The sequence below is a fragment of the Lichenostomus cassidix genome, chromosome 1Aa, assembly GCF_008360975.1.
Source record: "Lichenostomus cassidix isolate B80296 chromosome 1Aa, HeHo_3.0, whole genome shotgun sequence".
NCBI classification, from domain to species: Eukaryota; Metazoa; Chordata; class Aves; order Passeriformes; family Meliphagidae; genus Lichenostomus; species Lichenostomus cassidix.
The window spans coordinates 27,343,152-27,367,216 of NC_139480.1; the positions used below are offsets into that span (position 1 = coordinate 27,343,152).

The following is a 24,065-nucleotide window of genomic DNA, read 5'->3' on the forward strand; positions in this document are numbered from 1 at the left end:
GTTATAGAACCTTTAGTGAGCAGACAAAATAATTTGACTCAGTTGATTATACTTTAAGCAAATCATTACTGTACTTTTCTTCCAAGCAAACATAAAAAAGAACAAAAATAAAAACTTTGGCAAATGTGGAGGGACTTAACATTCTGATGGATGCAGTTCTTTCCATTTCTCTGGAATATTTTGTGCATTTTCCCTTAAATTTTGGAGTTTTTGTCAATCCATACTTAGTGTGTGTGTCAAAATTACTTTCTACAGGATCACCTTTGTGGACAAAAGAAAAACTGGAACCAAATCGTGTTCGTGAAGGTGATTCACTAGTACTGCACTGCAGACCTCCTGTTGGCTTACCACCACCTATCATATTTTGGATGGATAATGGTGAGTTTGTTTTTTTATGCAGTTCACTTTGTGCAGTTTCTCTATATAGTAGATCATTGCTTACCAAGACCACAGATGGTAAAGTTTCCCTGTAAGTTAAAATTCAGTGAATTTCCATTTCTGTAGAAAAGAGGAAACAAGCAGACATACAGCCCAAAAGCACGAAGTCAAAAGCAGCTGGAGATCTTAATGTAAGTTGTAGATTAACCCACTGGGGAAGAATGGGTAGACAAGGGAGCATATCAGGAAACTTAGAAATATCTGTATATGTACCAAGCCACAAACAAGAGTAATTGAATGAATGTAGAGTCTGCAGATCATAATAATAGAGTGTGTATTGTAATTGACATAAATGTGTTCTTGTTTTCCCTTAGCTTTCCAAAGGCTGCCTCAGAGTGAAAGAGTTTCCCAAGGTCTAAATGGAGATCTTTATTTTTCTAATGTACAACCAGAAGACACCCGGGAGGACTATATCTGCTATGCAAGATTTAATCATACACAAACTATACAGCAGAAACAACCCATATCTGTAAAAGTCATTTCAAGTAGGTATTGCATTACCAATTTAAGTACTAACATAGTATTTATCTGGAGTTCTCAACTTCTATACAAAAGTTAAGTAGTGTTATGCTAGGGAATTTTGTCATTTTAATTCTGAATAAGAAATTACATTACTGTATAAACTTGAAACATAATCTCCAGTTTTCTTGATATATAATTGATTTTAAAAGCTATTATTTTTCCCTTTATGAGGCTTTGTGTTTCAAAAAGATGTTTTTTAAAATTTCATACATAGAAGTATAGTGTAAAAAATAACTGTTTTCAGACGTTTTTTTCAGTGCAAGAATATAAAGTGATTATGATTATCGTAACTATTGAAACAAATTAATCAATCACTTGATTAACTCACCGTGGCCATGTCATCACCTTTTGATTCCCAGTACTTTTATTTATCCCTCTTGTATGCTTTCTTCATGATATTCTGTTTATTTCAGTGGATTCATTGAATGACACTATAGCTGCTAATTTGAGTGACACTGATATTTATGGTGGTGAGTTACACTGGTCCCCACTGATACTCCCTGTTTCACAGTAGCATTTAGTTAACTAACTTCACCTCCATGGCTACCTAATCTTTTGCTCCCTTTTCAGTTTCTAATAAAGGTATCAATTAGTGCTGGTGATAATACATACTTTACAGTGGGACTGCACAGTGTGATCCTTTCAAATATTTAATGTTTCAATGTTCTGGTAACATGTGGCTCATAGAAAATACAAACACTTATAATAAAAGAGTCCTTTCACACTGGTGCAGGTTTTAAAAATTGCTTCTGTACTGTATTGCATTTTTATATTTTTCCTACAATTTATGTAGTAATTTGATATGTTCATTATCACTAGGACTATTCAAGATCATAAGCTGCATAATAAATAACAGCAATTAAGCACTTAACAGATCCACTTCACATTTAATAATGTACTGAATTTACCATTAATTTTTAACTTATTTCATAAGTGTGAAACTGGAATTAATGAAAATCTGAACACTTTAATACTATCTGTAGAATAACTTCATAGGGGTCAGATGAGTTCTGTTTGTTTGGTGTTTAAGCTGGTCTTTCCTTTAATCTATGTTGAATGGTCTTTTGTATGTTCTGAATTAAATCCTCCTGAACAGATATCTGTGTGTTTAGCAAGGCTGACTTTGGAGCACCACTGATTCTAGATTCTCCACTTGATATTGTGTGACAGAGAAAATATTTGCTATTTATTCCATGTTTTGTCTTTTTCCTTGTGAAATGGGGCTTTGCACATATTAAACCATAACTTATGTGAATGTAAAATAAAACAGGGGCACAGAATATTTTACTTCTGTACATAAAATTATATGTCATTCAGGAGGAGCAACCAAGAAATAAGTACCTGAATACAAACCAATATATTAGCTACAATTAGTGAGGAAAACACCATTGGGTTGGCTCCTAACTCAGAACCACCATGGCTAATTCTTCTGAATATTCATAGTCTGGCCAAGTGAGTCAGCAGCCCTTGGCAGTGCCAGCTCTGGGTAGATGAGCTGTTGCTGTGACTGTCGGCTGCATTCTGGACTCTAGACTGCTCCATTCTAACAACAACTTTAGGTTGTTTGTGTACGAGTTATTAAGGAATTCACAGCACATACTGGGTTAAAATGAAGTGTTTATGCTAATCTATCAGTAAATCCTGTACCCTAACAAACTTAGAGTTTATTATGTTTCTAATCACATTTTTTAAAAACAATATATTTACTGTAATGTTTCAGACTGCTACTGCACTTCAGAACAATTAATTCTATATATTAAAATTGCTACAAGAGAACATTAGAGTATTCACAGAAAACACTATAATTACAGAAAATTCTTGTTCTAAATTCCATGAAGGCATAGGAAATACCGTGTACTTCAAAAGCCATCAGAGTATAATGAGTCTTATATTTATAGCTGCCTGTTTACTGTGGTTATTGCTTACAGGTTAATCAACGGTTCTTTATTGCAAGACTGGGGAACAGCTTGAATTAAAGTTAAATATATAGTAAGAGGAAAATACAAGGATTAATTTCTGAAACAACGCCTCTCATAGTCAAGAAAATATTAAAACATATTCTAAAGCACACTGTGCCTTTTATCCCCTTGGTTTATATTTCTCATTAACATAACTTTGCTTTATTTTTGTTTTGATGGAAGCCCAAAAATTTTCAGTAAGTCTCAGTCTTGCACTGTGCGACACACCAGTGCCTCTTACTCCCCATTATAGTTCTGTTAAATGAAACAGCAGCTGCTTAGACTTCATAGTTGCCTGTGTAAAAGTTTTGTATCAATTGTTCCTGTCTTTTAATAATAACATTTCTCTTCCATGTGTTCAAAATTGTGGCATTTAACAGCTATGTTATGTCTGTCAAAAAACTAATGTGTTCAGATTTGTAGTTGTGCTACACAATGACTTTTAATCAAATGGCTAATGTGGAGCAAAATCTCTGTCCAAAATGTGAGAATGAATGTATGCACTTGATTGGTATTAGAACAAAATTTAGAAATTAATTATTTTACCACTTATTGTTCCAGCAACGCCAGTTGCAGAAAGGCAGCCAGTTCTTCTAACACCAACAGGAAGCACAAGTACCAAAGTGGAACTCAGAGGAAATGTGCTTTTGTTGGAGTGCATCGCAGCAGGATTGTGAGTTATGTTTTAGACATCTTTTTTTCCTAAATAGAAATACAGAAACAGAGGGAAACATTTCAGAGATGCTTAAAATGTTACTGCTGTATAAGGTACATGTTTCAAAGAAGCAGAAGTGTAAAATGGAAGGAGCTTTTTAAGGAGCGCCACCATTTACTTGGGTATCAGCACTTTGACACCATCTGTGAACATGCATGGCCTCTGCCTTCTCATATCCCCAAACCCTACATGCACAATACGGGTTGTACCATGGTTTTTAAAGGACACAAGCAAGAAATGCTACAGACTAAACTCAGGCACATTTCCACAGATTTGCACTCCGGAGTAAAGCTTCTGTTGTTTTGCTAAGTTTACAATCATTAGGTTCTTAAATTATATAAAAATAGGTAAGAATTTGCTGTTCTAATCCAAGAAAATTGCTTATATATGTTAATAATTACTTAGTAGATCAGCTAGGTGGGAATCATTAGAACATAACTTCAGGTCCTTACATCAAATTTTGCATTGTAATTGAGTTTAATTGTTGTTGTGCAAAAACAAAATTACTAAAGAGAAATTTAACTTCATGAACTAGGTTGATCTTCAAATCAGTTTCATTCTCAGGAAGAAATCTGAGAATAGATTGGTTATAGAATAGAAGTGGAAAATCTTTAGTACCTATTTCAAGAACTGTAAATATGTTCACAGTGCACAAAGGTATTTAATGCAGAGTGCTCTGAGGTAGCCCTGAGGAAAGCCAATAATTGCAAATCATGCATCACAGCATCATGCATGGGTGTTCACTTGCATGACTTCCACAGGGCAAGCTCAGGGCACAGCTTGATCTGTCCAACTGTGCAGTGTTTCAGTCTTGGCTGTAGCTTGCTCAGGTGGCTGCCCCAGCAGCACTAGCAAAACCACCCCTGTGAGTGGGAGTAGCATCAGCCCAGGTAACCTTCACCTGTAATAGAGTCACATGCCTTTTGACAGCCATGCAATAAAAGTATTTGGTGATCCAAACTCCAGTAAAACAGCTGCATGAAACCTATGAAAAAGATAGAGTATTACATATTATATAGCTTTGTGTCTATGTAATAAAATATGTGATGTTAGACTGCTGAGGGAATATTTGCCTAGAGCCATTATTATTTGAGAGAGGACATTCTACTCAGTAAGCAGTAAATTGTGATTTCTTGTAATTTTCAAAGTATATCTCTGCATGTTTGAACAACTTTCAACCTCAGTGGACGAAGTTATATAGCCAACGTTTAGACATGGTGCAGTGACAAGTAGCTATACTTGACTCAGCACTGACATTTTTTTCTTGATTTCTCCCAAGAAATATTTCTGTCTCCTTACAGCTCTTTTGTAAAGTTTATGATCATGAAGCATTAAGGTATTGCTCATACAAAGGACAATTATAAGCTTGTTGTTATCTAGAAGCTACCTTTAAAACCCCATGAGCATCAATATAATAGTAGAAGCACAGTGCGATTTGAAATGAACTTGTCTTCAGTTATTAACCAGGTTTTTCAGATTAATCAGCAGACAAATGTATTCAGTAATTATTAATCTTGTGGACAGATGGCCATTGACAATGTTAGTGAGACTTGTCATTTCCTAGAAACAAATGCTGGCATATTTTTCATATTTGTTGGATGTGGCCCAGAATCTGGGTAGAGGCTCTTAAAGTAATTATTTATAAAACATATGTTAAAAATATTAACATACTGAACTCTTATCTTCCTTTTCTTCAGTCCCTAAAGTTGATCTGTGCTTTTACTTCTCCAGACCCACACCGGCAATCCGCTGGATTAAAGAGGGTGGGGAACTGCCAGCCAACAGAACGTTTTTTGAAAACTTTAAGAAAACTCTCAAGATTATAGATGTTTCTGAAGCTGACTCTGGGAACTACAAATGTACAGCAAGAAATACATTAGGTTCAGTTCATCATGTCATTTCAGTAACTGTGAAAGGTAATACTAAATTAATCCTTAATGTAATGTTGTCAAGGGTCCAGAATGCAGGACTGAAGCAGTCTTTCTAGGATGAAGTATAGCTAAAAGGATGAATGATAATAGTTAAAAATCACCCTGCGGAAACAACCATTCAACTGTCTGAATTCTAATACTGGAAGGGCTTTACTATTTCTAAGATCTTTTTCATCTTTTAATGTTACTTTGTAAAGCATCAGGCTAAATTGGGATTGTACTGTAACACTAGTAAGATAATGTCTTAGTTAGCACAAGTATTACATTTATTTTAGATCCTTTGATTATCTGTCATTAGACTGCTTCTTTCTCTTGTTTCTATATCTTCCTCCTTATCTCTCTGCATCATCTCCTTATTTCCTCCATTTTTCTTCTCTCCATTCATATAGCTCAGATTATTTCTTTTCTCTGTTTTACTAGTCTTACAGTCTTACATTTTTCTTCCTTTTTCTCTGTTACTGATATATCTGGGTTTCTATCTTTATGTTTTTTACCCAAGATATGATGCCTTATAGTTCTGAAAGCATTTACAATATATTTGTCTAAATAGGAATTGTAAGTATGCTGTGAATACCGCGAAACAAAAAACTGTAATGACAGTTAATTAGTCATTGAAATAGTCAGCTGTATTGCTTACTTTGCATGCTAAATAGTCATTTATTTTGCTGTAGATCAGCATGATTTTATGATCACATTTAACCTTCTTTCTAAGAGCAGAAGTTTAATTTTCTGTTTGCATCTGTCCATCAATCCAAAATCTGGAAATTAATTGCAAGATATGATCATATATGCTGTTTGTGGTTATTTATTGTAAAAAATGATAGAGAAATAGGCAAATAGCTTTTAGTAAGGACAGTGTTTCACCCATTTTGATCTCTGTGTGTTTTCATCTGTCTCAGGTAAACATCTGGCCCCACTGCAATCATCCGTTGAATTCAGTGAGACCAAGGATTTTGCCATTTGTAAATTTCACCCTTGACATGAAATCTTTTTATGTAATCAAAGCTAAATTCATTCCTAGCAGCCTAGCTATTATGAGCATGACTATCTCTGAAATTAATCAAAAGACCACTGTAGTCTCTGCAGATGCCATACTCAGATAAATTTTGCTTGCTTTAGGAAAGGCAAATTATATTCGAAGCAGGGAGCCCTAAATGAAACAAAGAGCCTCTTGTTGTTCATCTCAGAATTTTAATGCAGCGGGTGGCCAGAGGCTCAGTTCAGTCAATGTATGATCTACCAGTTAATTGAGTATCATCTATATCTATATCTATCTGTATCTATCTATATCTATCTGTATCTATCTATATCTATCTATATCTATATCATCTATATCTATATCTATATCATCTATTTGTATCTATATCATCTATATCTATGTCTATGTATGGTCCACCAGTTAATTATCATATATATATACACACACACACATATAAATTAACAGGATAGCTCTAAATCTGTATCTACACATTTGACTTATCTTCTGGTTACCATGCCTGTGCCTTACGAATTTCTGTACGTAATATTGGAAAATAATTACTGTCTTCCTTTTCTTAAACCCAGCTGCTCCATACTGGATAACAGCGCCCAGAAACTTGGTCTTGTCTCCTGGAGAAGATGGAACGTTGATCTGCAGAGCTAATGGCAACCCAAAGCCTAGTATAAGCTGGTTAGCAAATGGTGTTCCCATAGCAAGTAAGATTCTTAATTACCTTACAGATGCATGAGTAAGAAAATATGAGGAATCTCAGGGTGGTTTTTTCCAAATATATGTGAAGAGCCTGTGTTTGCATAGTTTTTGACTAAAAGGTGAATCGTAAAAGATGTGATAAAAATACTGTGGTTCTTAAAAGTGGAACAAAAAAATGTGCCTCTAATGTGTTTGAGGGAACTAAAATGTGTAACCATGGTCCTGGTTATTCTGTCTGGTGTTCTGCTGGTAGTATCTTTGTGGAAATTGGATGGTCCCTCTTGCAGGGCCATTGCTGGGGTGTTGTTGTTACCACTGTGTTTCTGTGGCAGTCATGTCTGCTAGTTCTCTCTTTTGCTGCCCCACTGCAACTCAGATGTTGCCTAGGATTCCTAAATGTGGTATAGAAAGTGAACTAACATTTGTGGGTATAGAGAGCACTTGTAGGATTTGCAGTATTTGCAGTACGCTGCAGGATTTGCAGCTTAGCATATGTTTGAGCCTTCCAGGCTTCAGCCCTAAGAAGCTGCAGCAGCAAAACTGTCTGAATGTGTCAGCCGCTACCTGGCAAACAGTTTGTGCCAAGTAGGTGTCAAAGAAAAGGAACCCCTAAGGCGGTGGAACAGCTGTCTCTGTTTGCATGGGTAAGAAAAGCAGCCCTGAACTGGTGATTGAGCCACTTAATTGCTGCAGTGTTATGACTGGCAATGCTGCATGACAGACACAAGGTAGCTGCTATATATAGTACAACTTGCCTTGGGAAGAACTTGCAGTGTGTTGTCAGCTGGGTTTGCACTGAGCATACCCTGTACTGTAAGGTCACACTTGGTTTGTCTGCCTTTATCCTTCCTCTTTCACAAAACAACAGTAAAAAACCAGACTGTCTGACCTGTTGGCTCATGAGAGGTAACGTACTCAAAAATACTAGTCTGTTTAAAGTATGACAGTGTAACTTCTGCCACTTTCAGAAGTTTAGAAGATGTTTAAATCTGTTGACAAAGTGTAATTCACCCAGTTTGGGACATGGAGAAGGATTCTCTGCAGTCAGAGTCTAGGCAATAGCAACAGGTAAATTAGAAACCTCATTAGATATATTTGAAGTATTTGGTATACAAAAGAGTTTAAACTTATTTGTAGGGGGAAAAAATGCAACTTTGGGGGGCAAAATAAGGCTCCAAATATTCAAATAAATGAAAATATTTAGCAAATAACCTGTTTCAGGAATCCTAAAGGTGAGATCTCCAGCCTGAGATTTAAAATGAGAAGTTTCCTTTGGTAAATAAGTTACGTAAACTGACATTAATCACCTCATCAAACAATGGTACAACATAAAAATGGGAAAATATCCATGTAATTTTGTAGTGTATATATTTATAAATAAATATATCATAATGCACATGTTATCATCAAAGATAAGTACCTGTCCTTCACTTTCCTTTCTGGGTTTTTGGTGGTCTAATCTTCCTTTGCTATTTTCTATATACTCACCATTCTCTTCTTGTTCATTTGTTTGGAGGGGATTTTTATCCTGCAGTTCTTGTAGTTTAACTATGAATTCAGGCCTCTTGACTAGTAAAATCATTTTCACCTGGCTATGAGGGGCAGCTTTGCCTTGGTGTTCTTCCTTATCAAAGCTGTAGGACAACCTGTTCAAATAACAGACAAGTACATTTTCCAGAAAAGCGATGATATGTTCTGCATTCTATCAGGATAACAGTAAAACATTAAGAAACATAGAGTTTTCAGAAGCAGCTGTAGGATGGCTGCTTTCCCAAATACAAGGGCAGCATGTATTGGCTGAGTGGCCTTGAGGAATCAGTACACAAAGCCTTGTTGAGGGGAATTGAGTAAAAATTAAAAGACTTTTAGTTAAATTACCCACTCAATCTCAGTAGGGCAAAAAAAGAAGAAAAGAACATAGGACATGAATAAGTGGGTAGCTCAGCCTTATATTAAAGGTCACTTGCACTGCTGAGAAAAGCTGATGTCTTATCCACGTTAAATATTAAAGTGCAAGTTGATTGGATGCTCCAGTGCACTGCATCTGTCAGGGCATCTATGAGAAGCATGGTGATCACAGAAAGTGCAGTTCTTAAGATTCTTGTGATTTCTTATTATTCTGAGTTATCAAAAGCTGTTCTGGAAACTACCCAGTGCAGTGTGCCTTTTTGTTCACTTGTTACTTAATTATAGAATTGAGCCCCTCATCTTCCAACTGAATGATTAGGAAATCACTGTAAAAGGAAACTAAAGCAGCTGTTTCAGCTTCAGGGCAGTGCTGAGAGAGCTACACCCATGGCAGTATTTCAAAGAAAAGAGCTACATTTGAATTTCAAAGCCCTGCTGTCATCATATATCCCACAATGTGCCTCTTGTGGCCTAGTAATCTGTTTGCAATACTTTAATTTTCTGTTGGAAAGCACAACTGGGAGATACTTAATTCCTCCAGTTTTGTTTCTCCATAATAGAGTCAGACAAGGAAGGGGGAATGTTGAAGAAAGAACCATTCGTCCATGTCTCAGTCAGTGACTGAGGCTTAAATATCTATAGGGAAAAGGCAAAGAGAAAAACAGAGAAAAATGTAGTGTGTGTTAAGCACCTATGAAATAAAATTGCAGTGGTGTGGATTTTGTTCGATGTTACAATAATCTGAGTAAAAAAAATAATTTTAATCAAGACTTTAGGTTTCCCTGAAATATTTTAATTAATTTTCTTCAACAATAATGCTGAAAACACCAGCATTTCTCACAAAAAATCTTCTTCAGACATGTTGGAATGATAAAGACCTAACCTAACCTCCTAATGTTTACCCACAGAAGGAGTATTTTGAACTCACATGCACAGTCCCGTTGAGGTCAATTAGAATTACTTTGGCAAGTAGCAGTTGAAAGTTCAGTCCATGACTCTGTGTTGCCTTGTGCTTCAATCAACACTCAGGATCTGCATTATTTATATCACTGCATAATCCATTGTGTCTTACTGCTTAGATATTCAGCATGGTATTATAAAAGGGAAGCCATGCATAAAATATCTCAACTTTTAAGAAAGTAACAACCCAGATTAATTGGGAAGGGGAAGCTCTTTCATAATTGGACTTCAGAAAGGCATTGCAAATACTGTACAAAAGACTAATTTTTTGGTCCAATGGTTTATAGTTCTTGATGAGCTATTAAATATTAGATACAGACACTTAGATTTGTACACAGTAGTGCAAAGGTGCTATTTATCTTCTCTCAACACTTTCTTCTCTTTTTATGTCACATTTCACACTGAATCTCTAGGTTTGAGTTAGTTTCCATTAGTACTCACATTGAATTTAAGGAAGAAACATTAGCCCTTCAATTTCCTTCATGAAAGGCCTTGATAATCCCTGGCTCAGAGATTCATCATCCATCATGTTATCTGAGAGTACACACCACAAGCTGTTCACTGCAGCCATGGGAGGTTAGGGAGAAATTTGCAGGACTCTAATGCCCCCAGTATTTCAGTCTTGGAGAGGAGAGGACTGCTCAGGAAGATTTTTATCCACTGCGTCTGCTGTCATTGTGTGGAACTGTGCATCTGGCCTAGGAACTTCAGCAGATAAAGAAACCTTTGAAAATCAGGTTTTTTTTCAATTCTGCACAAAATAGTCAAAGGATGGTTACAGTTAGTGCAGGTAATGCTGTCCCTTTGGAGACAATAGAACTGTCAAAATCAGAAACTCAGAAAAAGAAGGATTTCAGTGATCACATGAAAATAATATGCTGAGGAACAGACGAGATTGGTAAGAAAAGGAAAAGGGCATTCTTTGCTGTTTCAGTCATCCAGGGTTTTTTCATCCAGATTTTTTCCCAATTTTAAGCCTGATGGTGTGTTTTAACTGCTTCTGTTCAGAGAGTGCATGCCATTCTCTCTTTTTTTTCAAGAAAAAAAGTAAGAATAGTGCCATAGTGGTTGTTTAAACATACTAGCAAAAGTAATTGCTTATGCTGTCAGAAGTTTATGAAACAGATGGAAGTATGCATTCAAATGAACAGAGGTTATTCAGGGTGCTGATCTCTTACTATGACAAAAGTATTTGATGGAGGCTCCACCTCCTCTGTATAGGAATATGCTGAATATAGCTAGTCAAGTAGCTGTATCATTATGCAAAGTGATGAAAAAATTAGGTGAAAACAGGTCTTTGTTCAGAAAGGATTGAAACACATCCATAAGGTGAGATTCCATGATATTGGGAGCAAATGTCAGCTGCCAATGTCAGCACATGTTCACCTGTCTTGTTACAGCAGCAGAACTCCTGTAGGAAATCCTCATAATTCATTATCCTGTCTGTACAAGCCCATTTTAAGTATTATGTAGGTTTTTGCTATTTTGCCTGTCAGTGCCAAATTCAGATTTGTCTAATACGTCAAAAGCATTTTCTACTTTTCATGCAGCTATCATGTAATGTGACCAGAATATTCATAAACACAAATGAGCAGGGTTTGAGTGGCCATGCCATCACTCCTTTTGCCCAGAAAAAGCTGGGAGTGGGGGGGAAAAAGACTGGAATATGGAAAGGGCTGAAGTACTGCATGCTATTTTTCTTCAGTTTTTACTGGCAAGACTGACCTTCAGGAACCCCATGTCAAAAAAGACCAGAGGGTAATACTAGAATGAGATGTACCCTTGCTGGAAAAGGATTAGGGCAGGAGCAAACTGAACATACCTGTCTGTGATGGGAGAAGTGCCTAAAGATGGAAGGAAAGCAAATGTTATTCCTATCTTCATGAAGAGCTAGAGGAGAAACCAGGGAACTACAAGCTGGTAACCCTCACCTTTATCCCTGGGAAGGTGATGGAGCAGCTAATTCTGGAAACCATTTCAAGGCACATTAAGGACTAGAAAACTTTCACGAGTAGTTTGTGTGGCTTCACCAAGGGGAAGTCATTCTTTACCAACTTGATATATTTCTGTGATGAAATGACTGGCTGGGTAGATGAGGGCAAGGGTAGTGGATAATGTCTGCCTGTACTGCAGAGAGGCCTTTGACACTGTCTCCCATTAGATCCTCATAGACAGGCTGTTGATGTAAGGGCTGGATAAACAGACAGGGAGGTGAATAGAAAAATGGCTGAATGGCCAAGCTCAGAGATGATGATCAGTGGAACAAAGTCCTGCACCAGGGGAGGAACAGCCTTAGTGCCAGTATGTGCTGGGGGCCATCCAGATGGATTGTAGCTTAGGAGAATAGGACTTGGCCATCCTGGTGGATGCCAAGTTGACCATGAGCCAGCAATGTGCCCTTGTGGTAAACAGGTTAACGTTATCCCGGGCTGCATGAGAAAAAGGTATAGCCAGCAGGTCGAGGAAGGTGATCCTTTCCTCATCTGGACACAGCTCTGGATAACTGGATCTAAGTGGCCCTGCTTTAAGAGGGGGTTGGACCAGATGACGTCCAAAAGTCCCTTCCAAGCTCAGCATTTCTGCGTCTGTGAGTGCAGCACATTAAGATCATTAAAGAAGCTGCATTCAACAGACAGTTGTATAGATGCCAGTCTTAACGGGGAGCTTTTGAATCAGTGCCCTTAAGCATCCAAGTAGCTAGACCAGTTAACAGGAAACACCAACCAACCTGACACTTTTCTGTTTCCTTTTCTCTTGGGACCCCAGATTGAAGCCCTTGTCAGAGAACAGGCACCTATCTCCTTTCCTTCAGATAGCTGAAAGGGGATGTCTCCTTTTTTCCTTAAATACAGCACTGGGAAGGGAAGATGCTACTGCGTTTTCAATACAGTAATTTAATGATTAGATCATTCCTTTACAATGCAGCTCCTTCAGTCACAGATGAATGAACTAATGGCTTCCATCTCTTTGAAGGGACCCTACATAATCCTGTAAGGGATTATGTGTTGGGTGTGTGTGAGGGGAGCAGTCAGTGCACCCAATTAAAGACCTGCCTGGGTGCAGAAAGTGCAGCAGGATTCAGAGGGAAGCCCAGGGCAGAAATTAGCCATGTTTGGAATGGCTGTGGACAGATCTTGTTCCTCCTGGGAGAGCACTTGTGCCTGTCTTCTATTTAACTGTGATTTGTGTGCAGAAACAGAGCACTACCTGCAGCTGACTGGCCTGCCTGCTGGGCTACTCACCTGCTCTGGCTATTTTCAGCCCATGAATCTTTTGATGAAAATGGCATTTACATAGAAAAGGAAGCAATGTGAAACATGGAACACAATAGGAAGTAAAGCAAAAGAGAAGAAAAATACATGCCAGCAATCCAGAAGTCAACAGAATAAGCATTTAAAATCTCAGTAGTGCCTTTTTCTTCCTTTCCAATTTTTTTGAATTTGTGATGTAGATTTGAACTCAGAGTGATAGAAGATCAGAAAAAACAGAAATTGAAATCTGTTCTTGAGGCAGCTGTTTGGGAATTGATGTACTTACATGAAAAATGGCCTTAGCTTTCACCCAAGCTGGAAATACCCTTAAGCAGAAGCACAGAGCTGTGGTCCCCTTCATTTGGTTTCTTCTCTTGTAGAGAATTCAGTAATAGATACTTTAAGAAAAAATGGGACAAATATCTCCATTTACTTTACAGATGAGTACTAAGGTATTGTCTGAATCAAAAGGTTCCTGTCACTTACAGAAAATTGATGCTAATTTAGTTGATTGATGTTTTTATGAATTCAAATAAGTAAAAATTTCCTTACATGAAAATGTGTTCCACAAATGTACTTATTTTTTCAAGCATCAATAAGGGTGTCAATTTTGATGATGCATCTACACTAGGATACATTTATTTATGTATATGTACACATTTATTTTTCATGTTAGTAGATCAGTAATTTTACCATTAATTTTCACTATTAATAATACATGTGCTTTTTTATACATTAATAATATATCTGGTCTTATTTAATATGTTCTTAAAATGTTAAACTATAGATTGTGCATTTTCATGCAGTGTGGTGTTACAAGCTAAGTTTTTTCTTCATTGTACTCCTCTAGCACCATCCAGTCATATCAGAACTGGTGGCTATTATTCTTCTTCAGTATTTTCCTAGAATTTTATTTTCAGTTATGTTTTGGATGCTTCTGGGATGCAAGAGCTATTTGACAGCTCAGGCTGCTCCAGTAGAGGAAATGGCATTGTATAATTCTTACATAAGGGAAAGAGTGCCACCTACTGAGTTACTAACTCTGCTCTTGTGAAGTTTGATTTTTGATATTGTGTGAAGGAATTGCTTATGCTTTACTCTGTGATAATTTTCAACTGAGTATGGCTATTTTTATATTTGGAGATTTATTTATGGTGTAACAATCAATTTGAAACTTTGAAGTCACAGAAGACTGTGTCATTGTATCAGCATTTTCTTTTGATATTCAGAAATATTTCGATATTTTTCTAGATATTGACTGTATTTGCCTAAATCTTGTTATATTGGTATTTTTCCTCTGTACTGCATGCAAAATACAATCTCAGCTTCACTTCCTTGGAAGAAAAACAAACAAAAAAACCTCTAAAAAAATTGGAACTCTACCATCCTGAATTAATACCTGGAGAATTAGAAGAACTTTTTTTTTGCATTAAAATTAACATCATCAGGAAAAAAAACATAAAGGGCATATTGGTCTTTCAGATTCTTTCTTCTTTTCAGGCATATGAAACTTGCAATCCAACAGCAGTTTAGGAAAAGCAGTAACTCTTTTCTTTACACCAACAGTTGCCCCAGAAGATCCTAGCAGAAAGGTAGATGGTGACACCATTATTTTCTCACACGTGCAAGAAAGGTCAAGTGCTGTCTACCAGTGCAATGCTTCCAATGAATATGGATACTTGCTAGCAAATGCATTTGTGAATGTTCTGGGTAAGAAGCAGACTTCAATTTTTTTATTTTCTTGGGTATTCAGTTTTTGCCTACTAACATACAGACTCTCTGCTCAAGCCTTGCTTGAGGTCTTAATTGGGAATTGATGTATTTCCTGCCCTTTGTAAAGAGCAAGTGTATACATAGCTGTTTTCTATGATTTGCCTGAATTTCACTTTTAGTGTTCCTAACTGACAAAGATAGATGTGAAAGCTGGGAAAACCTGGAAGAAATTTTATCTCTCTTTTTATTTTGTTTATGTAAGTCAATCAAAAAGAAGCCTGACAAAGAAGGCAGGAATTAGTATTGCATAAGTTAGTACATTTCAATACAGTTTTATTGAGTCTATATGTTTTGGATTAGTGGAATAGTTGCTGTTGCAAGGGGACATGATTATGTATTTGTCTCAAAGTCCTCCCTAGCACGTGTTTCTGATCACAAACACCACCCTAGTTCTTCTCGCTGAATTTAACAAAATTAGTAGGAAAATCTTAGGCAGAATGGCCTCTAGCTACTCTCCTGCAGGAACTGGCAGATGTGTTGATTGACACTGTCTTTGAAAAGAAAGAAAATGTAGGTGTTACACCAAAAATACATCCTAGCTTCTTTCTGCCTGCAGCTTTGTTTGGAATTATATAGTTCAGTCTGTTCCCAGGAGATTATCTTCTTGAAGTATATACTGATTTAAATTTTCCAATTGAAAACATTGCCTATGGTGCCCATCATTATTACTTGTAAATAGGCAAGAAACAGTTGTTTTTCACAAGATAATTTCCCTGCATTAACTTTTCCTCAGGCTAGTGCCAGTAGAATGTATTTGAACCTAGACTGAGACCTGAAATTATCTTTGAGAAGAATGTTTACATGTAATTCTTTAGGCCATTCTTGATGTCTTTATATTTGGTATTTATATCTTTGTATCTATACACAGATATCTTTGTCTTTTCAGCTGAGCCACCAAGAATTCTAACTCCTGCTAATAAACTGTATCAAGTCATCGCAGACAGTCCCGCACTGCTAGACTGTGCTTATTTTGGGTCACCTAAGCCTGAAATTGAATGGTAAGCTCCAGTTGTGCTTGAGTTAAATAAGATGAACTAGTTATCTCTATGGAAACAAACACCTAAAGCTTTAAAACTATTTTAGCTCTATTTTCAAATTTAAAATAGTGTATTTTAAAATTTATGCTGATTACAATTCACTAATACAATATTGCGTATACTTAATGTGACAGCAGTAAAGTTGTGCCTACAGAGTCAAGTTTAAATTTCTTTGTGTGCTTCTGTATCTATTTTCTAATGTGGCAGTCCTAAGTTTGTGTTTTGTTGATAATAAAACCACACAGAATTTATGATGCTGGATAATGGTATTACTTTTTCTATAAAGGTTTAAGGGAGTGAAAGGCAGCATCTTGCGTGGAAATGAATATGTTTTCCATGAGAACGGAACATTGGAAATTCCAGTGGCTCAGAAGGATAGTGCTGGTACATACACATGTGTGGCAAGAAATGAATTAGGAAAGATACAAAATGAGGTACACTTGGAAATTAAAGGTGAGAAATTAATCACTCTTTCATCACTGATTAGTACAGAATTTCAGACTTTCTAAATATCTAATTTTAATTTTAAATTTCAGATCCAACAATGATCATTAAACAGCCAGAATACAAAGTGATTCAGAGATATGGCCAGGTTTCTTTTGAGTGTATAATAAAACATGATTCTACACTATTACCAACAGTTATATGGTTGAAAGACAATGATGAACTGCCAGATGATGAAAGGTAAGGATCAAACAGTTTTCCCTTATTTTTCATTTTCTAGGTCCTTTTGTCTGCTTCTTTTCCTGATCTTTGAAAGGAACATTTTGACCTATTGAAACTTTTCAAAGGCTGATAAGCATAGTGACTGTCCCATATTTGGTGACTAAAGGGCTTACCTAGTGTGATGAAAATGTTAAGACAGAATTAAAAATAACATGCAAACATTTATACAAATTGTGCCACTGACCTTATATATTAAGTGTAAGGTAAAGATAATTGACATAAGAATCCATGTGGATAACAGAAGACTATTTTGCTCTAGATCCAATATACTTAAAAGTTGTTTGAATATATTTGGAAAGAAAAGCACCTTAGGATAAACAGTAACTGTGGGAAGGTGGTTAAGAGCAATGTAGAAAAAAAAGCTGACATTGTTCCATAGCTTAACTTGAGTAAACATAGCTGTTTAGCTATGTGCTGAAATACACAAGTATATGGGATTTGATAACGTTTAATGCAAGTTTTTTATAAAAGTACCAGTTATTGAAAAATCAGTGGCTGAATCTATTGTATTTACAGGTTTCTAGTTGGTAAAGACAACTTGACCATTATGAATGTAACTGATAAAGATGATGGAACATACACTTGCATAGTTAATACTACTCTGGACAGTGTTTCAGCAAGTGCTGTGCTTACTGTTGTTGGTAAGAATACTCTCAAACTTTTACTGTTAAGTATGAAAACAGCATTAGATTTAAAGTGAAAAGCACAAACATAGTTTTGGTTTTTAGGACAGGACAAAGGAAATGCCACTTCTGTGTAACTGTGTTTCAGTTTTAAAAAAATGTAGTCTTACCCTACAGTTTGCATTTGAATCAGCTACTTATAAAAGGTCAGAGTAGCTACAGGACAGATTCACGTTTGTGCTGTGTATTTTTTTATTTTGACCACATCTGAGCTACTACAATAAATTAAATTTTGCCGAGTATTTGAACATGAACATGCTAGAATCGTTAAATGGCATGGGTAGGAAGGGACCTTAATATAGTTCTAACCCCCCTGACTTGGGCAGGGACACTTTCCACACAACCTCTCTGGCAACCTGTTCCACTGCCTCACCATGCTCACAGTAAAATTTTTTTACTAATATGTAATGGAAACCCACTCTGCTTCAACTAAGGCCATTTTCCCTTGTCCTATGACTACATGTCCTTGTGGAAAGTCCCTCTCCAGCTCTGTTGGAGCCCATTTAGGTGTTGGGAGGCTGCTCTAAGGTTTCTCCAGGTTGCATAACCCCAGCTCCCTCCGCCTGTTTTCATAGGAAAGGCGTTCCAGCCCTGTGATCAACTTAGTGGCTGCCCTCTGGACTCATCCCAACAGGTCCATGTCTTTGTTGTATTGGGAGGATGTTGTCCCAGGAATCTCTTTGACAACTGAATTATCCTTCAGAGAGACTTAGCATACTTGGTTGTATGACTTCTCAAGGATTTCTCCATTAAGTTTTTATGATTGCAGATTCTTGCCAAATATATATTCTTGCCAAATATACTCCACCCCTTCTCCAATTAGTAAGAAAGTTTTAAGTAGATGACCTGAATCATTCTTACCTGAGTTCATGCTGAGACTCAACGTCAAGAATGTTTGTGTTTTAAAATTCTGCTGTGAGCTTATGTTTATCTAGGAATGAGCTAAGCCAAACAACTTGTACTTATTTAAAAATTTTTACAAGATTGCTTACTTTATCTTGATCTATCCTTATTTAACATATGAATAAAATATTCAATAATATTTTTAGCTTTTCAGTGAAAAATTATCATGTATTATTTTGAAATAACCATTTAATATAAATAAGTTAACTTTCCTTTGTCTCTAATAACTATTGTCTTTGACTACCTACAGTATTTTGTTTCTTTGGCTACTAACTGATTAAATCCTTTATATTAATGTTCTTTTCAGCTGCTCCCCCAACACCAGCTATCATTTACGGTAAACTAATATGAAGTTCTCTTTCTACAACATCAGGCAGATATATTTCTCATTTGCATATTGCCCCCTTTTTTTGCCTATTTTTTTTCTCCTTTTCCTCTGTGTGTACGTGTGTGTCTGTGTCTGTTTGTGTGGTATCATCCCATTTTACCAACTGCTTCATTACTGGAGTACTGGACTTTGAATGTTATAGTGCAGGCTGCTTTATCTTTAGGGAATAAGTGATTTTCAGAGATAAATTATTTTAAGTTAAGGTTGGTTATAGTCTGAGAATGTTTTTCATAGAATACACTGTAATACAAATTAGTTATATAATAAATGAAATCTTTAAAAGGTAAATCCAGCTGTTTGTTGAAAGGTAATTCACTATTTAAGACATTGCACCAACCAAATATGTTGTATGTTAACATTGGTTGTGCAGCTTTGTAGGTCTGGTGTACTTTATTTCATAGTTTATCTTCATTTTACTCCAGTCATAAGACAAATATAACCATATTGATCAGTTTGACTTAAGAGTTGATGAAATCACCAAGGTTTCTAAAATTAAAGTTGAAATTTAAAAAAAAAAAATCTGTTAGGCATAGTCTTAAATTTGATGGTATAGAGCCTTTAATTTGGTAGCATCTTTTCCAAATTTGGGGGTTCAAGTGCAATGTAATTAGCTAAAACACTTTTAAGTATAAGGGTCTTAAGCACTTTTATGTAAATCCTATCAGTGAAAAGATTATGTGAAAATGCTTATGAATTATTACATGAACCTGCTCATTAGTCTTTATTTTTGTATAACAAATCATATAATGAATTACCTTCAGGAATTTGGAATGGACAATTACATCTTTATGCATTGTAGGGATGTATAATTACAGCTTCAATGGTATTTCTGAACCTTTTTAAAAGAACAGCAAAAAGTAAATAACTTAGTAACTTGTAATCAGTTTCTATTTGAAGTACACTTGTTTTGAATTCACATAAAAATGTTTGTAGTGGTTCTAGAAAAGCTTCTTTGATGTGAATGCTTCTTTATTTCCCATGTTGTAGTAAATATGACTATTGCAATAGATAGCCACCCCTAATCATTCAAAGACAAACTAAACCTGCATTTCACAATTCCTTGCATCCTGTCATATTTTGATATCACAGTGCACTCAGACATAGATAAAAGTAAATACCAATTCTTGTTAATGTGTAGAAGTTTTCAGGTTGCATCAGCTCTCCATTTTTGTCTGTCTTGTAACAATTGCATGCAAATGGTCATTAAGTCATGCTTACTTAAGTGAGTAGATCTGCCCTGCTGTATTTGTGGAATTCTTTTGATTGGAATGTAAGGGTTTTTTTCAAATATAAAACTACATATTCTGGTGTGGCTATTTACTTTGTGTTCGTTTGATTTACAGCTCGGCCAAATCCACCCTTTGACTTGGAATTGACAGGTCAGCTAGAAAGAAGCATTACACTCTCATGGATACCAGGAGATGAAAACAACAGTCCCATTACAAGTATGTTTGTGTCTACTTCACTACAGTGACAGCATTGTTTTAACTCCTCTCAAGTTCCAAAGATTTCTGGAATAAATTTTATTCCAAATAAATTGGAATAAATTTTATTTTACTGTGGAAAAATGGTAAATTAATTATCTACAACTGCCATTTATTTACATAACATACCATTAATGTCCTCTGCTGTACAGCCAAGCAGGAAGACTTATTTACTGCCCAAAAGAGCTGGGCTTTTTCATTCAAAAACCTGTGCTAGATAATATAAACTTCCATATTCTGATATGATATGAATATATAGAGAGCAGACTTGTTCATTGGTTGTATGCTTCTGAAGGAGAGAGCTACTAACATCTTGTAGTAACTCTTCTGTAATTCTATGAATTTTATATAGCATCACTACCACTATCATCAGTGATTATCTATTTGTTTCACATCTGGAAAAAAATGTCCTTCTGTCCTTCAGAATGAATGTGATTTTCTTTTTGGATTCTACAAACTTATCTCTGAGGTTATATAATTTCTAGGGTCTTAACAGTAATCATCATAATGTTCTCACAGAGAACTCTCAAGAAATTTAGTTTCTGAACATACATTCCGTGACTTAATATGAAGATAATGAAAAGTGCTCTCAAAAATCTTCCTCAAGTATAGGTTCTTGACTTTAAATGATTTTTCATTGGGGAAAACAGAATATTCAGGGAGCTTTAAATTTATACAGGTATTACATGTCTGATTGAAACAACTAAGAACAATATATTTGGCAGTCAAATTTACATCAAAATTCCACTTCCTTGCTGTGATAGTTCAGGGGTTCCCATTAAACTAAAATTGTGCAGGAGAGAGAGCTCTTGTAATAATGTCTTACCTGAGAGATGGCTGCATTAGTGACAATAGCAAAGGATAAAGGTAAGGGTTTATCTATTATATTTCTACTTATATTTCTACTTTTGGTATCCACATTATAGATTTGTGTTATGGTTTATGTATTTACATGTCAAGTTCCATGATTTTTAAAAGCATTAATTGGTGGCAGTCCCTTCTGTCTAGCTCATTCAGAAATGCCTGCACTGGTCTGGGAAGATGTTGCAAGTTTTGACATAAAGTTGGATTCAATTTCTGTTTGCAGACTTTGTAATTGAGTATGAAGATGCACTGCATGAACCAGGAGTGTGGCATTACCAGACGGAAGTTCCTGGAACTCAGACAACAGTGCAGTTGAAGTTGTCTCCGTATGTCAACTACTCGTTCCGTGTGATAGCTGTCAATAAGATTGGCAGAAGTCAGCCAAGTGAACCATCTGAGCAGTACCTGACAAAATCTGCAAGTAAATAATTAGTCCCACTTACCAGTGATTGATTTCTGCTATGAATAGCATTGAATTTGCTTGGAATCACACAGCAGCCATTCTTGTTCACGTGTAAATATTTTGGTTTTAGGCCCTGATGAAAATCCTGCTAATGTACAAGGGATAGGCTCAGAACCTGATAATTTGGTAATAACATGGGAGGTAAGTTGGGTCTTTTTTCAAAGTCTCATTTGTTTTCAGGTCTGTGAATAATATTTGTTTTGAGAAACAATGATAATACCCAATGCATTGCTTTCTTAAAATATTCTTGAAAAAGAGCTAAATTCAGACATTTTCCCATCTTCATTTTCATGAAAAGACTGAATTATTTTTTTAATGAAAATAATTAAAGGAGGGGGGCTTATTTCCTTGAGTAATTTCTCAAGCCAATAATTCAGTAATACACGATGTTTTGCTGCCAGTTTAGGAAAACTTAAATGTGTAAATTGAGGTTTATTTCAAGTAGAGTCTAAGTTTTCGAGTGAATTCTAATGTGAATCTGACTTCTGCTGTCATCTTTTGTGATAAACTAATCATTGTGCACTTTCCCACTGAAAGACTTCTGTTGAAGTTTTCTCTATCATGCTCTTACCATCATGGCAGGAGCTCAAGCAGAGCCATGTAAAACCAATTTCCCCTCCCAGGCAAGAAATATTGATTAGGGAGCACTCTTTACAGGGCATCAGTGTAAGTCTGTTTTTCTCTCTTCCACTTCTTAAGAAATATTTGAATATAAAATACATATACAGAAATCACAGTGTATTGACTGCATAAGAATTAACCACCATCACCATTCAAAATGATTTTTACCAAAACGTGAAAAGCAACTGAACTGACCTCCTGTAAAAGCTAAATTGCATAACTTTCAGCAGTGGTTCTCTGTTGCAGAATACAGTGGTAAATTTTCAGTGACAGTCTGTAAAAGAATCAATGTATTTCCTTGTAAGTTCAGATTTTTCAGATGCTTCAGAATATTTTAAAAATATTTCTTTTCATTTCAGCCATTAAAAGGTTTTCAGTCTAATGGACCAGGGCTTCAGTACAAAGTCAGCTGGCGCCAGAAAGATGTTGATGATGAATGGACATCTGTTATAGTTGCAAATGTATCTAAATATATTGTGTCTGGTACACCAACTTTTGTTCCATATGAAATAAAAGTGCAAGCTTTAAATGACTTGGGGTATGCACCAGAGCCATCAGAGGTGATTGGACATTCAGGGGAAGACTGTAAGTTTTGTACTTTGACTCAGTTATACTAACTAAAAGGAACTAAATATGTAACCGAAATGGGTATTTAAAATACTGAAATATTGATAAGGGGGATGCAGCTATTTTTTTAATCAAGAGGAAGAAATTTGAAGATAATAAAGCTTCATAATACTCTGCTATTAATCCTGAAAATATAGAAACATTTTAACCTATTCCATGAGTACAATGTGAAGACTCATTCTAAAAAACTATATTTGTGTGGTTTCTAATTCTAACTAGGTGCTTGTTGCATCCTTTCCACACAGTGCCAATGGTTGCTCCAGGCAATGTGCAGGTTCAGGTTATTAACAGCACATTAGCAAAAGTGCATTGGGACCCAGTTCCACTAAAAACTGTCCGAGGACACCTTCAGGGGTACAAAGTAAGTATGGTCAAAAGAATTCTCTTTCTTGTTTATTAAAATAGATCATTCTTCCTATATGAGACTGTATCCAGATTCAAGTAGCTAACACATAAGGAGACTCTTGCTATTAAAAATCTGTAACAATACCAAAACCAAAATCCATTGGCACATGTCTGCCTATACATCAAGTGTTAAGTTCAACAGCATGGTTACTGTGAATTGTCATCATCTCAGATAATTTCAGTATCTGAGGGTTATCTTCTGCCCTGTAATCACTAATGGGATCACTTTCCTAGATCCCAAGACCTTGTGGATAGCTATTTTTATAAAGCTTTCTCTCAATACAAACTGAAAACTTTTAATGGATGCAGAGTATGATTTAAGTATCTTCATCATTGACTTAACTTACACAGCACATGACTAGCTCTTTGTAAATACAGCAGCAAAATCCTACTAGCACACTCAGGCTTTCCTAACTAATAAAATAATTTCTGTCAGTAGCCTAATATACAGTGTTGCACTGGAGACAGATTTCTTAGTGAAGAGAGGGTATTTCTCTAAAGAGTCATGTCTTGGAGGCAAATGTCTGAATAAAGAAGGAAGACATGTAACCAAGAGTAGTCTACAGCACATCATTCATATTTTGCTCTTGTATTAATCTAGCTATTACTTAATATACTATGGTGCTACAAAGCTTTTCAAACCTAAGAACAAATTATTATCAAAAATGTGAAGCACTCGTGTTTATTATAACTTAGGAGTTTCAGTACCAAGAGTACC

The 24,065-nt window shown here is 35.9% G+C and overlaps 1 protein-coding gene across 18 annotated transcripts in view; it reads left to right on the forward strand.

Moving 5' to 3' along the window:
• NRCAM (neuronal cell adhesion molecule) overlaps positions 1–24,065 on the forward strand; it is a 99,258-nt gene that overhangs the window by 42,880 nt on the left and 32,313 nt on the right. For 12 of the 18 annotated variants that reach the window (XM_085043319.1, XM_085043328.1, XM_085043294.1 and 9 more), the window contains 17 exons: positions 256–378; positions 753–923; positions 1,374–1,430; positions 3,480–3,591; positions 5,365–5,549; positions 7,128–7,259; positions 14,940–15,083; positions 16,033–16,144; positions 16,470–16,636; positions 16,720–16,867; positions 17,426–17,550; positions 18,803–18,832; positions 20,227–20,328; positions 21,455–21,652; positions 21,765–21,835; positions 22,675–22,900; positions 23,188–23,303. In XM_085043319.1, the coding sequence (XP_084899445.1) occupies positions 256–378; positions 753–923; positions 1,374–1,430; positions 3,480–3,591; positions 5,365–5,549; positions 7,128–7,259; positions 14,940–15,083; positions 16,033–16,144; positions 16,470–16,636; positions 16,720–16,867; positions 17,426–17,550; positions 18,803–18,832; positions 20,227–20,328; positions 21,455–21,652; positions 21,765–21,835; positions 22,675–22,900; positions 23,188–23,303 (2,219 nt within the window). The remainder of the gene's footprint in view (positions 1–255; positions 379–752; positions 924–1,373; positions 1,431–3,479; positions 3,592–5,364; positions 5,550–7,127; positions 7,260–14,939; positions 15,084–16,032; positions 16,145–16,469; positions 16,637–16,719; positions 16,868–17,425; positions 17,551–18,802; positions 18,833–20,226; positions 20,329–21,454; positions 21,653–21,764; positions 21,836–22,674; positions 22,901–23,187; positions 23,304–24,065) is intronic. The other 6 variants (XM_085043337.1, XM_085043345.1, XM_085043254.1 and 3 more) reach the window with 2 other exon arrangements.